The 14,818-nt window shown below is 38.9% G+C and overlaps 1 protein-coding gene and 1 long non-coding RNA gene across 9 annotated transcripts in view; one reads left to right on the top strand and one right to left on the bottom strand.

Moving 5' to 3' along the window:
* The window catches only part of TEX2 (testis expressed 2), a 45,681-nt gene that overhangs the window by 24,944 nt on the left and 5,919 nt on the right, over positions 1 to 14,818 (top strand). For 5 of the 8 annotated variants that reach the window (XM_086857408.1, XM_086857410.1, XM_086857409.1 and 2 more), the window contains 6 exons: positions 1,657 to 1,857; positions 3,492 to 3,828; positions 4,955 to 5,202; positions 6,514 to 6,663; positions 8,046 to 8,145; positions 11,656 to 11,788. In XM_086857408.1, coding sequence (XP_086713534.1) covers positions 1,657 to 1,857; positions 3,492 to 3,828; positions 4,955 to 5,202; positions 6,514 to 6,663; positions 8,046 to 8,145; positions 11,656 to 11,788 — 1,169 coding nt within the window. The remainder of the gene's footprint in view (positions 1 to 1,656; positions 1,858 to 3,491; positions 3,829 to 4,954; positions 5,203 to 6,513; positions 6,664 to 8,045; positions 8,146 to 11,655; positions 11,789 to 14,818) is intronic. The other 3 variants (XR_015278046.1, XR_015278047.1, XR_015278048.1) reach the window with 1 other exon arrangement.
* Positions 10,858 to 14,457, bottom strand: LOC111937414 (uncharacterized). The gene is made up of 2 exons (XR_002868621.2): positions 14,418 to 14,457; positions 10,858 to 10,984 (listed from the first exon to the last, which is right to left on the bottom strand). It is a non-coding gene; the product is annotated as an uncharacterized LOC111937414 (long non-coding RNA).

The raw sequence follows: 14,818 nt of genomic DNA, 5'->3' as shown, positions 1-14,818 counted from the left end.
CTGGAAATAGCTTGGAGATCTGATCAGGGGCAGGTGGGAGTTGCTCCAGAGATCTGTGTGCCATATGGATATTCCAATTCCCGCACACGGTGGCTTTGGGCAACTCACGTGATGTTCTTGTGCTTCAGTGAGTCCAGCTGGAGTTCCTGGCTGAAAATTAATTGCTGTCTGCTCAAAGATGTCTTGGCTAAATAATTTCTAGGAAGGAGATGTGATGTGCCTCAAACCTGTGTCAGCCCTACTGTGCAGAGTTTGATGGCTTATAGAAAACTCTTCCTCGTGCATTGTATTTCCTATGTGGGAGCCATGGATAACCCACTGTAAGAAAAAAAACAACCATAAAGCTTCTTCAAAGAGTATGTCCTCGTATAGGCATTTCTATTAATAAAAGACATAATCTGCTTTGGAGCTGAGCAAAGATGAATGACTTAATCTTTCCTGAACATAAAAGAAATGCTAATGTATCCAGTTTTTTCAGGGTTTGTAGTGAAAAAGGAGCTAGATGTTGGAGTAAGCAAAACAGATACCACTGTTACTATGGCACCTAAGAATGTGTATGCTGTCTACTGTGTGAAATTATATGGCACTGAAACAGAGGAAAACGAGCATAAAAGTAAATTTTACATTTCTGTGTGTGGGTGGAAACTTCTTTAATAAGTTGAAATCTTGCAGTAATTTTTGGGATGTTTTGCATAAGATAGTTACAACTTTTTGTTTTGAGAAATACTGGGGTGCTCATTCAGCTCTCCCCACTTCCCCCCACTGTAATCACCTATGTGTTTGTAAAGATGCTGTTTGACTTTCTGCTCCCCTTCACTTTTGGTTGACATTAATGAATATTAAGTATGCTGAATTTAAGATTCTGATGTGCAGATAAAAACAGTGATCAAAGAATGTTGTATGGCAGGTTAAGAGAAGGAAATCTTCCCCTTGAATGAGTATTCTGCATATCTTCCAGCCCATTTATCATCTCTATTTCTGTAATCAGGTTTTGGAGAAGAGGAGCAACATCACCCCATGGTCAGTCAGCACTTAAAGGCTTGTTACAGCAAGACTGGCTGGTTTGTTTTGTGTTTCTTTTACAGCACAGAAATTAATTGAATTTAATCCACATATATAACTCCTGTGCTGTAGCTGGGCAGTTACACAACATGTTAAATGATCTCAAACGGTGATGGTGTGTGAAAGCAAACTCCACTGTGGTCTTCCACTGGGTCCTTAATTGTGGTGATTACAATGTCAGCGCTGTCTGTGAGCAGACAGGCTGTTTGCTCTGCCTGTGCTCTGGGTGATTAGTGTCCCTTGCTGGGAGCAGAGGAGCTGCTGTGCTGCTCAACCCTCCTGCCCTGTGGCTCTTCCTGGCATCCTGCATCTGCAGATCCCACCGTGGCCCCTGGGGATGAGGTGAGAGCACTCTGTGCTTCATATACAAAGTGACTGAGTCAGAAAAAAGCACTGTGTGCTTGAGATCTCATCCTCATCTCGTGCTCTGTTGGTTTGGTACTGCCTCGTTTAGGGTATTTATTGCCTCGTTCTGTTTGTGCACTAAGTGCAATAACTTTGGCAAAACTTGCATAATAATTTAAAGTTTTTAGGTACATGCTGCACATGGTTTTCCAGCAGTTCAAAAGCCTATTAACAGTGTCTTCTTCTCAGGGATGGATGAATGAAATTTATAATTATGATCCAGAAACATACCATGCCACGTTGACTCACTCCGTTTATGTGCGACTTGAAGGCAGCACCCTACGACTTTCAAAACCCAATAAAAATATTTCTAGAAGAGCTGTGTACAATGAGCCAAAGCCTGAAGTCACATATGTCAGTCAAAAAATTTATGAACTAACAGACAGCAAGGTGAGTGTCTTATCTGATTTTAGCAAAGAATACTTTGCAAATTCTTTTTAACTCTGAATTTTTTTTTCACTCCTCTATTTTCATGTTCTGTCATTGTTTAAACAGAACTGTTGTTGTGACTAACTTGCAAAAGTGTGCTGGGGAGGAAGATCGAGCAGGATTTGGAAGAAAGTACATATTTACACAATAAGGGAAAGGCAGGATTTTCCTCTGGCAGTTGAGAGCAGAGTTAACTCATGGGAGCTCTGAGACTTGTTCCTAATGCATGAGATGACTGCGGGGCTGTTCTGAAGGTTACACCAAAATGCCTCATCTTTGGTGATTGTCTCTACCCCAAGGCAGCTGAGACAATATGTGCATTTCACTCAAAGAGGCAATGTACATCGTACATGAATGTGGAAGAGGAGAGTGGGAGGTGTCTGGAACGTGACGTGCTCTAGGTACCCCCAGTCTAGGGAAGGAGATGGGCATTTTTGCATTTGGAAGAATGCATCAACAATAACGCTAGGACAGTTTTCCTGGATGTTGTTTGACGCCCTCAAATATGTCAAGAGTTGCCATGTGAAGTTGATTACATTGGCATTGTTTTAAATAATACATCAATACCTAATTATTAAGGGAATGGATTTTTTTAATGTGCTGCATCAGTTGAGGGCCTTGGCAGTACAGAAGTAGAGAAACCATGCTTCACTTGACTGGAAGTGAGAGGGAGAGAAGGACCAAAGGAACAGTGAGGAAAACCTCCCTCCTTTTCTCTGAGTCTGTATGGGAAAGGTGTGTCCTGTCAGCTCTTCCTTCGATTAAAGGAAGACACAGAAAAAGATAAAACAAAAACTTAGATTCCTGCCTTTTGCAGATTTGTTTTCCCATCATGACGATAAGCAAAGTTGTCATGTACTGTGGGAGCACTTGACTGATGGTGGTTCCCCATGGTATCTTAGAACTAATTTCCAGTACTTCTGCCCACCCAGCCCCAACTGATTACAGAAGTGCCAAATGCCTTGACTATAATAAACAAGATATTTGCCCACAGTTTTTGGATAACACTGCTGAGTTTAGACCCCACATAAGAATTTTTAACTCTTTTCTTTTTTTAAGCCACTCTTCTAATCACTTGCATTGTCTTAATTTGATATAAACATACTGAATTTGGAATATAATTATCTGCAAATCAGTCTTATGGCTTGACTCTTATGTATTTGATTTGGCTGTCACCAAATTCAAACACTCATTTTCATGAAGTGGGCATGAAAAGTTGTGTTCAAAACTCAGTTTGGACTCTGTTTATTTTATCTTGTTATCTATTTATCTCCCCATGGTCCCAGAAATAAAGTTCTTGGTTTTTCTATTTTTTCTGCAAATCCATGAGAATAAGATAATCCAAATGAAAACAAGAGTTTCTAATCCACATTGTATAATCTGCTTAAATGGCCTTTGTTTTAATTCCAAGGCTTGTCTCACCAAAGACTTAGCGATAGCAGTGGGTTGGACATCCACCAGCAGTTTTAAGTCAGTTAAACTGGCAGATCTAGTGTGGGATCTTCATCTCTTGCATTCCTGTATTCTTTACTTGAGCATAGAAACATAATTTAAGTGAAAAATAAATTAATTTAACCCTTTCATATATCCTTCAGATTTCCCTGGTTCCCAAGAGCCTGGCACGGAAGCGGATTTGGAATAAGAAATACCCTATTTGCATTGAACTCGCCAAACAGGATGACTTCATGGCCAAGGCCCAGACTGAAAAGGAGACTGCAGAGGAAAAGTTACTTGGTGAAAGAGGGGACTCAAACAATGAGGAATCCAAGAAACTTCAAGATGGAGCAAAGTACACTTGCCAAAAGGATCAAGTGCTTTATCTCTTTGGAAGGACGGGTAGGGAGAAGGAGGAGTGGTTCAGAAGGTTCCTTCTTGCATCAAAGCTCAAGTCTGAAGCGAAGAAGCCACCTGGTTTGTGTGGGAGCAAGCCAGGTACCAGATTTTGTATTCTTGTAGAAGTCTGTTAAAAGAAACAAACCAGTTATGTTTTGGTGGTGCCACAGTGATCTTTACAAGCAAAAAAATAATAGTACCAAAGATACTCTTCTTACCTGGGCCTCTCATTGCCACCTTACTCCCACCTTTTCCCCCTCTTGGCTGTATGCTTTCAAATATTATTACTATTTTTAGACTATTTTATTTGAATACACTGTTTTTCAGTGACTGCAATAACTCCTTTCATATTTGGAAGGATGAGTTATTCAGTCTCTTCTTTTTCTGTATGTTGGAACTGATATCAACATTTGCAGTATTACACACAGTTCTCTTACTACCCCTTTTTCCTCCTCCATTGTTCCTTCCACTCTAGTCTTCTGTAAAGGATAGAGCTTTCTCATCTCAAGACAACACATTTCTCTGTTTAAATAAAAGTCCTGCACTAATATATATATGAATATATATATATATCTGAACCAGCAAACATTAGTCTATGGTATTGATCAGTTGTTTGGAATATCAATTTAAACCCATCCTCTGATACAATTTTAAACCTGAGTGACTCATGCTTTTCTGTCTTTATTCTCTGAGAAGGGAATTTTAAAAATTAGTTAACGTTATTGTTTCTGGCACATAACTTCTTGAAATGCAAAATTAATAGCTAATTAAAATTCTAATAGTTACATGCTTTTGACAGTCCTTCTAATTGTAATAGCCTATAATTAGATTAGGAAAAAAAAACAACTTTAGTCATAGGTGCATTTCAATCACCTGACTTTTATTTTAGGCATTCTCCAGCAGGGCTGTTGGGAATTCTGCCACGTGTTATACATATGTGAGTGTCCATATTTATATATGCTATTGATCAGCTGACTCCTCCAGTCCCACACCCTGCTGAGTACTGAATCATAGCAAATACTGGCTAATTTGGGTTGAGGACCACCTAAACACACAGCAGTAGAATTTACTTTTAGCCTTTAAAATAAGAAAGCATCACACTAGTCTTCTTTCAGGAGAAATATCTGTGGAATGAATTTGTTCCTTTAAAGTTCGATGATATGCTGTGGTATTTGGCTGTCAGATTTGTTCTCTGTTGAACAGATATTATTTCTTTTGAATTTAGGGGTGCTGCCAGCACATGGTAGAACTGATAGTCAGTCTGGAGTTCTCACGCACAGCCGGAGCAGCAGCAAGGGAAATGCAGAAGAAATCACATCCCAGCCAAAGCACAAGGACCTGGCTGGCAACGTGAGGCAGAAAATGCTTCTGGACTACAATATTTATATGGCAAAGTGTGTCCCACAAAAAAAGAAAAGCCCTTCAGGTAGTCCAGTCATCAGTGCAGAGAGCAGCCCTACAGCTGTGAAAAAGGTAATGCTTGTGGTCCAAAGGAACAGTGAACAGCATCTGTTGCTCATACTAATCCTTTGGCCTCCTGGACTTCATTTGAGTCACTCTTAGTAAACAGAACCTTAATACTAAGTACAACACACATAATAAACACATCTTTAATGTTAAGCATGACCACTGTTTGTTAAAAAGCTGTAAATCTATAATGCATCTTTGTTTCCAGACTTTCATACAAAAGGGAATAGGAGGCCGTGGTGTAATATATAAATAAACACATCTTGTGTTCCCCCAGGAAAACATATTCTAGCCCCCAACCACTCCTGAAGCTGTGATGGATTTGCTGCTGAATCTGGCACGTGTCAGAAGTTATTCTAAAAATAGATGAGCAGTGCTGGCAGGGAACCTACGTCACAGCAGAGGCTCCTCACTCAGCCATCCTGGCAGAGCCAGGCTGCAGCCCTTGCAAGCAGTAGCTGCCAAGAGATGATGTTCAGAACTGCAGCATCTACCTGCCTGTCTTAGAAAGCACTGCCTTTCTGCTAGCTTCAGGAGTTCTGGCTGGAATAATGTAGAGTGGTGAATTCTTCTGTCATTGCAGGCACTTAATATGTTGTTTTTCCTTCATGGAAACTTCCTGTTTTGTTGTGGTAGTGTGTGTACACGCCCAAAATTATTTCAGCTGCCTTGGCTTTTGTGTGTGTAGTCAGTGATGCAGCATCTGAATGTCTAATACTTCCAGGTGTTTCGAGATGGTTCTCAAGGAAATCAAGACATTCTCTTGGACTGTAAACAAAACCTTTAATGCAGCAGAAGGAACAATAGAGTTTCCTGAATCCTGTATGCAAACACTGGAAGGAGGAGTGTGATTCCCTGTAGTGTATTTATCATCTCTTTGTGTTGTTTCTGAACTGGGTTTAAGGATGTAAGGTTGGGTCTTGCTTTCCAATTTTTTGATAAAACAAAGGAAGAGTAGATTTCTTCCAGATTTGACTGGCAAGAGAGAGTATCTCTTACTGCAAACACATTTATAAGTCTACCCATTCTGGGTTTATCTGCTTTTTCTGCCAGAGGTTAAATTACATACAACTTTCTCATTTCATTGCCAGAGGTCAATCTATCTCTGTGTGGTCTCATTCCCTCTGCTGCATGTCAGGATGATGACAGGCTCGTGGCAGCCCAGCTGATGTGTTTGTAAAGCTGTTCCCTGTGCTGAGCATTTGGTGTTCTGAGCTGACCTGGGCCCTTAACACTGAACTTCCCATATAAATCAGGCCTTTTCTGTCCTTACTTTATAGAATTTATAATGCTGAATAACCTGCTTTATGTTTTCAGTTGCCTGATGCCAATGTAGAAGCTGAAGAAGAAGAGCAGGAGGCCTGGGTGAATGCTCTGCTTGGAAGAGTATTTTGGGATTTTTTAGGAGAGAAGTATTGGTCTGATCTAGTGTCAAAGAAGATCCAAATGAAACTTAGCAAAATAAAGGTACCTGATCTGGAGACTTGCATTCTACACTCCTTGTGAAGGAAGTGAAACACGTAATCTTTGAGTTTTAAAATAGTACAAGACTTGCATCACACTTACATGTCAAAGACAGTAAATGTTCTGCAGAATGGCAGTTCAGTTTCTAATGGATCTCAGCATGTTAACTTTACTGTTTCTGTTTAAAATGAGCTACAGCTGGATTAGCTATTTGTATCTGTCAAATTCTTATGTAAAAATTAAAGTATTATTGCATTTATATTAGGGATAAATAAAACTGCATATAAATGAGGAAATCTGCTTTGGGAAATAGTAGATTGTTTTAAGGTGGAGGACATCAAGGAACCACCACTGTAATGTGTTCCTGTTAACTTCAGACATAAACTACTTTATAAGCAGGAGGTCAGTAGGAGCAATAGTTACAGAAAAAGCTCTGTGAGGTGACAGGACACAGCTTCCATCAGCTGCACCATCTGATGAAGGGGGGAGTGATGCTTTTGAGTGACTTCTCAGTCTTCCCCTTGCCTTCTGTAACCCTTCTGAACAGCAGCAGTTCATCACAGGCCTTCAACTCCTGATGTTTGGGGAGGAGTTTGCCTGTTCCTAAAGGCAAAGGAAGTTGTTGTCTTGCTGACAAAAGCTCGGGAATTTAGCTGCCAGCACCAGCTGTGAGATAGTGCTGCCTTTGCTTTGGGAAATAACCAGCAACCTAATTCTGCCCTGTCTGTTTCCACAATTGTGACAGCAGGGCACCCAGACATCTCACTGGTAACTTTTTAAGTAGAAAAACTAGGAATGGAGAGTGGATGTATTTTTGGTGTGTTAAAGTAGTGTCTGTTCACAGGAGATAATGTTTTCTGTCAATTAGAAATATTTAAGTGAATAGATACCCAAATCATGATTCTGTGCCTCTGTTTTACTGAAACTATGATACAGATTTAAAGGGTAATGTTCTATGGAAGAATTTGCCAAAGATAAAAGAAGCTGAGATATTGAGAAAACATCAATGATAAAATATACAACTGAAGTCAAAATCCAAAGAAGTCTTTGATTTTTATTTGCAGTGAAATAGGATTTACACTTCATTCTTCCGCTTTTTACAAACTTTGACTAAAAAGCATGCTTATGGTTTAGAGTCAGCATATAAACTTCAGCATAATTTAAAAAACAAATTCAGATGCCAAATCTCTCCCTAAAAAGTTTTGAAACTGGCAACTGTGAAATTCTAGAATAGTAAGAAATTTGTGTAATTATATTTGTGTTCTTTCACTAGTGACACTTCAGCTAATTGCATTCCTTAAGTTTAATGAGCTTTCTTCTCTCAGGAAACTGATGTTTAGTTCCATAACATGCATTTGATTTTTTTTTATATTCTGTCCTTTTAGCTGCCCTACTTCATGAATGAGCTGACTCTCACTGAGCTTGACATGGGGATAGCAGTGCCCAAGATCCTTCAAGCCTTCAAACCTTCTATTGATCACAGAGGTAAAATACAAAAAATTTGTTGGTATTGCCTTTGTATCTGGGGAGAACAGAATGTTGATCTGTTTATTTTGTTCATGTTTTAGGTATATGTAATAATTAATAATAATAATAAGTAATAATAAAGAGCTTATTCTGAGATACTCAGGGGTCTTTAGCTCAGGCTAAATGTAAATGTAAAAATGTATATATGGAATTGTGATCATGCCTTTCCATGCTAAAATTTGCATGCAATAGAGATGGAGACACTTTCCTGATGCTGTCATGGACTGCAGAGGGCAATACATATCTCCTTGAGACAGATCTGATTCTGTACCACAGGAGGAAACAGGTTTGGCTGTGCAAAAGAAGCTGCCCTGCTCTGAAAACAAGGATTCAGAAAGTATAACAGTAATAACTTGGAAAAGAAGAATACAGTGTTGTTTTGAAAATAAACTTCAAAATGCCACATCATTTTATGTCCTTAATATTAAATACAGCTTTTTTTTAAAGCTGGATGACTTTCATACTGCTGCTTTATGAATTAGAACTGTTTGTTTTTTATTCCTTCTGGCAGTTTATGGTCACATATTTGAGGATATTCATGTGACTTAAATAGTCTTGCAAAAAAGAAAAACTTCATATAATGCTTTTTAGCTTCAAAAGCATTTGTTCTGCATGTTGAGGATAGCGAGAAGTCATCTAAGATATACTCAGAACAGTTTTAAGTTTTAAATTGCATCAGAGTTTCTCCACTCAATGTGGAGAAATTTCTAATTGGCTTAAAGGGAAATATTTCCTTGGAAATCCTGGTGTGGTGTCACCTGACCTTTGCAAGAGTACCAGATACATGGACTTTAGGAGGCGATTAATAAACTTTAATACAAAAAACTTTATTCCACTCAAATCACTGACTAAAAGCATGAGGATAGTAAGTGCTAACCTTTCCCTCATAAAACTGAACAAAGCAGACTTTGGGGAAATATTAAAATCCTCTTGGACATACATTGGTTAATGCTGCCTGTTGTATCCAAACTCTATTGTTTGCCCTTATCTACATGAGACTTGCAACTCTTTGCAAAGCCTTATCTATAAAACACTGAGTACTTTGCTCTCAACTTTTCCAAAGAATATTTTCCACTGAGCTTTATAAACAAAGCATGTTTGAAAAGACAAACTGTTTGGTTGTCGTGAAGAACAAAATCTGTCTTTTTAAGAGAAATAAGAGTTGAATAGACAGAATAAGCTGGAGTGCAGTCAGTATTTGGGGAACTAAAGCATATTGCTGCTTCTTGTCTTATGCTTCCTGTGTGGGACAGCAGGTTCTCCACAGTACTTAGGAAGTCCTCCAGTGTTCTCAATTAAGTGGTTGCACCATTGATAGAATCTTTATTTGGAGTTACTGAACAAAGGAAAACTTTTTAAAATCTTTACATGTGTGATGCTTGTGGTTTCATAGTTCCTTTTTAATCAGGCTTTCCTTTCAGGGTTCTTGTCAGTGTGTTTTCCTTTGCCTTGATTTAAACATTTTTTGAATTCCTTTCTTTGTTCTCATAACTTCAGTTGTAACCGAAGACTGTAGCTGTAAATCATGAGATGGGATTTAGGAGCCACTGAACACTTGGCTTCAATTAATTGCTGAAACAGCAATGAGATCAATTAGTTCCTTCAGTTTCTTGTTCAGTTAAACTGTGACAAGCAAACATTTATGGTATGATTTCCAATCCTTTTAACTTCTTCCATACTGTTGAATGACACATGAACTCTAACGTGAAGAGTTAGTAGTTAACTCTTACTACACTTGTAGTGAGTAATTACTGGAATAGCTTGTTCTCTTATTATACTTAAAAGGACATAAACAAGGGGATGAAAATTGGAAATGCTTGTTTTCATAAGAATAAATGTATTTCTTGGTAAGTTGGCCTATGGGTAAATGATGTGCTTTGTTGGGGAATGTGGGGGAAAACAACCCTGTAGTTTCAGGGCAGTATCCAGAATGAACACTTCTAAGTTTTGGGGATTTTTTAGTAGGTGTTTGAGGCCATCATTTGAGGTAGCCTTTTGTGAGGCTTTCAAGTGCAGTTACTAATTGTGATGTGCTTTGTTTCATCCATACTTGCTTTTGTGCTTAATTACAAAGAAAATACTTTTTTTATTATATGCCTTCTCTAATTAACTAAATTTGTTAACAGACAATGTTAGAAAAAATCTTGTTTCTGTTAATACAGTCCTCTTGCGTGACAGAATATGCTGTGGCTTTTACTGTAATTCTGTCAAAGCTAGGGAACCAGCAAAAGGAATAAATTGTATAATTTTCCCAATTCTTCACTCCCCCTCCCTCCCTTTTTCCCCCTCTGGAAAAAGTGTATGAACATTTTCTGGTTAGAAGGAATTTTCCCTCTCAGTAATGGCATCCTTTGCTTAATTTGATCTACTGTTAAAATTATATTGATGATTGAGTTCTGCTGACTCATTGATTATCCAAAATGTCTGTTAAGCTGTTTTCTTATTTTTTATGATCTTACTGAAACTTTCATACTGTAAACCTTCATCCTGCTTCCAGCATGTAACCTCACAGAGTGCTAGTGACCAGGTCTTTGGGAGCTGCCTGAATTTCTGTTACCACAAGTGGGTGGGATTATGATAAGGATGTGTTTTTGCAGAAAAGAAAACAGTAGTTCATTCTTCTAACTGATAAAGTGTGACTTTTCTAGAACAATAAAACAATAAGAGTAGTTACTATTTGTCGTGGTTTCAGTTTTATTCACCATTAATTGCTTTCAAATAAGTAAATAAAAGTGGAATGGGTCAGTGGCTGATGTGCCAGGTACTGTTGAGGGAATGTTTTGTGCAGCTCCAGTATCTGGAAAAGGAAGATGTATAATCTGTGTTTAGTGGCATCTGTTTTCTAACCTCTGGGTGACAAATACATCTTTAGTGCAGGGTGTCACTTAAAAGGCTCAAGCTAATCTTAAGGTATTCCCAAGACAATTCTTTTGGAGATTGCAAAAAGCAAATAGTTTGCACAGAAAATAGGATTTAATCTAGCATTGCACATCTAGAATTGTCTAAGTAATGACCCTGTTTACACTGAATCATACAGGAATGTCATTAGCTCAGTTAACTGAGGGAACCTTGTCACAGATTTTCAATACACCACTGGCAAAACAAGAGGCAGCAGGTTGTGGTGTGAGAGACGCAATATTGCTGTGGGATTTCAAGTTGTGCTTCACTTGGACAGCGTCAGGACGTAGAGGAGTGTCCCCATTACTGCTTGGCTTGGAGCAATGCTGTAAATAGTTTTGAAGTGAATCCCTGATGGTATTGTATTTCCTTTATCTCATTTCACATCTCTTAAGCAGTTTAGGTGTGTGTAAATCACAGTAATTTTTTTTGAGACCATTAGCTGGAATCACCACTCTCTTTCAGTGTGGCTGGGATTTATATCTGGCTTTGTTCCACGAGCTTAATGTGATCAGTAAGCTTGCTTTGTGATTGCTCTTCAAATGACATCTTTCCTGTTGTTTATTTTAGGACTATGGGTTGATTTGGAAATGTCCTACAATGGATCTTTTCTAATGACCCTGGAGACCAAGATGAACTTGACCAAACTTGGTAAAGAGCCACTTGGGGAAGCGTTTAAGGTTGGCGAGATCGGCAGAGAAGGGTAAGGGATGGCAAGTATTTGCAGCTCTGGCTCTGCAGTAGATTGAAAGGAGTTTTAGGGATGTTTCATACAAGTGGGTGTGGAACATGGCTTTTCTTTTCAACTTTATTGTTTGGTTACGCTATTGATAACAATTTTAATAAAAGGCTTCTGTGGAACAATTATCTTGTGTGTGTATGTGCATATATATATATATTATATATATATATACACACATATATATATATATCTCAGTTGGGTTTTAAAATGTCCTGTTACTAAAATTTAGTTTTGTCTTATGCTTGATTTGGGGTTTAGCCAGATAAAACTCAAATACTGGAGATACACACAAGCAGAAATAGGTGTAACAGGCTACTGCTGCATAGTACAGCTGCAGCTGGAAACCATGGAGTAGTAAACAGTGTGGAAGAAAAACAGGCTCTAATTGTTATGTAAAGACTTTAAAAAGCTTTAGTGCATCGTAGGAGTAATCACATCCCTGCCTTAGTCTCTATTTTCCTCATCTTCTGTTTGCCTGCTATGCTTAAGTGAAATGCCTTTTGTAGATGAACTAATTAGCAGACACCATACAGTAACTTACCTCCTTTGTATTTGTGCTTTCCCTCTCATTTTTAAGATGTTTGAATATCATCCATCTGTCCATTTGTATTAACCTAGTGAGAGGCACCTATCAAATATCCATCCCTGGATGGCTGCATTCCCAGCTCTGGAGTCTGTTTTTTTGGTGCTATATTCTCTTTGTACTTCAGAAATCTGCAGGCCCTCAACAGTAGGTGGTCTCTGATTTAATGTAAAACCACTGTCTACAAATCAAGAAAATAGTCCCTAAATCTGGCTGTTTGCTTAGCTATGAACAAAACAGCATGGTCTTTCACAATTAAGATACTAGATGCTTTGTATACTCATGTCGTAGCTCTGACCATTTATTCTGATATATCTTGAAGTAATACTTACAGCAGCACTATATTTCAGTGCAGTCATGACAAGAAAATAAATGTGAAAAAAACTAATGGCTGAATGATCTCATACACTAGTAGAAATTCAGAGGATTTAAAATCGACCTAGATTCTCGTTGTCACTGCTTGAAATAAATATTTCGGAATTTACATCACTATAACTGGTAGGTGTGAATTTTTCAAAATCCCTTTAATCCTGCCTGCCCAAAAAATGGGGGATAGAGAAGGAAATGTCTATACTAATCAAATTCTTGCTTTTCTTCCCCACCCCTTCAGGATTTTCTTTGTGTATTTTCATATCTGTTCAGTGCAGGAACAGCCTCAGAAATAATTAGTGAACACTGATTCATATATAAAAAACAGGTTGCTGCTGGCAATAGGCCCCCAGCAAGGCAGATTTAAGTGCCTGTAGCCAAGCAACCAATTACTTGAAGGTATCAGCATTAACTGCATTGCTCCCTGCACAGGGCTGGGATGTTTCAAAGCTCAGGGCCAGGTATCAGCTTTACATCAAGAGCAGTCTAATGTATTCTAGTTTGGATGAGGGTTTTCTCATTGCTTGTTTGTTGGTTTTTTTTCCTTAAACAAAATGGATATTAAATAAATTAAGGACTGAAAAGTGTAGAAGAGCTTGATTCTCATCTATGCCTTCCAATGTGTTAGTTAATTTTAATTCTACTGGCTTTTTAAATTAGCAGTTGACAACTGCTGTGACAAATCAAATTACTCTGCATGTGTTTGCATCCACGGTCACGTTGTCAGTGAGTGATGCGTGGTGGTTGCTGAGCTCATTTCTGGCCCTTACGAGCTCAGAACAAACCATCTCTTGAGATGCAGTAACCACAAAGTGGTGTGAGAAAGGCACCTACTCATCCAGAGAGAGGAGAGGGGGGGAAACAGCTCTGGGGTTTAACTGTCATTGCCTGTTGTCAGTGTAAAGCAAGACAAATGGGTCACTGTTGCACTTGCTGTTTGAAATAGAAGTGAAGTGTGCCGAGACACAGTCTGGTAATGCTGTCTTGCACACCCTCTCAGGAAAATGCTGCTCTCAAAAAGGGTAGGAAACTATTTAATTATCAATTTTATAGAAGTAATACATTACAGGTTATGCTAAAGAAGAGATGAGGCAAAAGCAGGCAGGTTAATCCAAAGTTACTGCAGCTTCTTAACCCATCAGTCCTTTTGGCTTTGTTGAACCATGTAAAAACAAACTGACAAATGGCAATTCATAAAATATTGTGCAGTCTTTACAGGAACAATACAGTAGCTCCAAAGTGATTTTTTTCTGCCAATGTTTGTGTCATATAAATGGTCCATTGTATACAGAGCTCCCCTGAAATCTCAGTCAAGCTTATTTATTGTTGCTTTGTTTAATGCGAGGAAATCCTGTGGTCTGAGCCCTTGGTGCTTGTGAGGCACTTCAGAGGACCCCTTCAACTAGGAAATAAAACACCTTCTTGTAAGAAGGTGACACCTTTGAAAGACCTGAGAATGCCCTGAGCACTGCTACTACATGCACAGGAAAGAGAAGTGAGGTCACACCGTGGTGGACAACATGTAGTTTGAATCTGACCTAAAAACATGAATTTCTGTTAGGAACAGCTCCAGCATTGCTATTTGGGCCAGTGACAGGCACCACCCACCACCCCCACGTCCTCGGGGAGGTGGCTCACTTTGGTTTGCTCCTTCACTCCTCTGCAGGTACAAAATGATGCTCTGGATAGGAAGAGGTTTGCGATTCTGATTCCATAGCCTGGGTAGGAAATGCTTCAGTGTGGACAGGTCCTGTGATTATTGCTCCAGTGGGGAAGGAGTCTTGTGCACTGTGGGCTTCACCTGAATTGTCCCTTTACATTAGGACTTCATGCAGCAACCACCAGTTTGTTCTGCATACAGAATAATGGGCAGTGGCCTCAGTCCATGCCCTGTGTGAGGTTATTAATGCTTCAAATACATTTCCAAGAATACACACACACATACACACAAAAAGAAGACACAGCTATAAAGTAGAATATTATATTCTTGGGTGTAGTCCCTAGGGCTAAAGCCCATATGCTTTTGAAGCCTCTGTTGT

Source organism: Cyanistes caeruleus, chromosome 19 (assembly GCF_971803275.1).
Source record: "Cyanistes caeruleus chromosome 19, bCyaCae1.hap1.1, whole genome shotgun sequence".
Lineage (NCBI taxonomy): Eukaryota > Metazoa > Chordata > Aves > Passeriformes > Paridae > Cyanistes > Cyanistes caeruleus.
The sequence above is the reverse complement of the archived record's forward strand: the minus strand, read 5'-3'. Positions and strand labels throughout refer to the sequence as shown.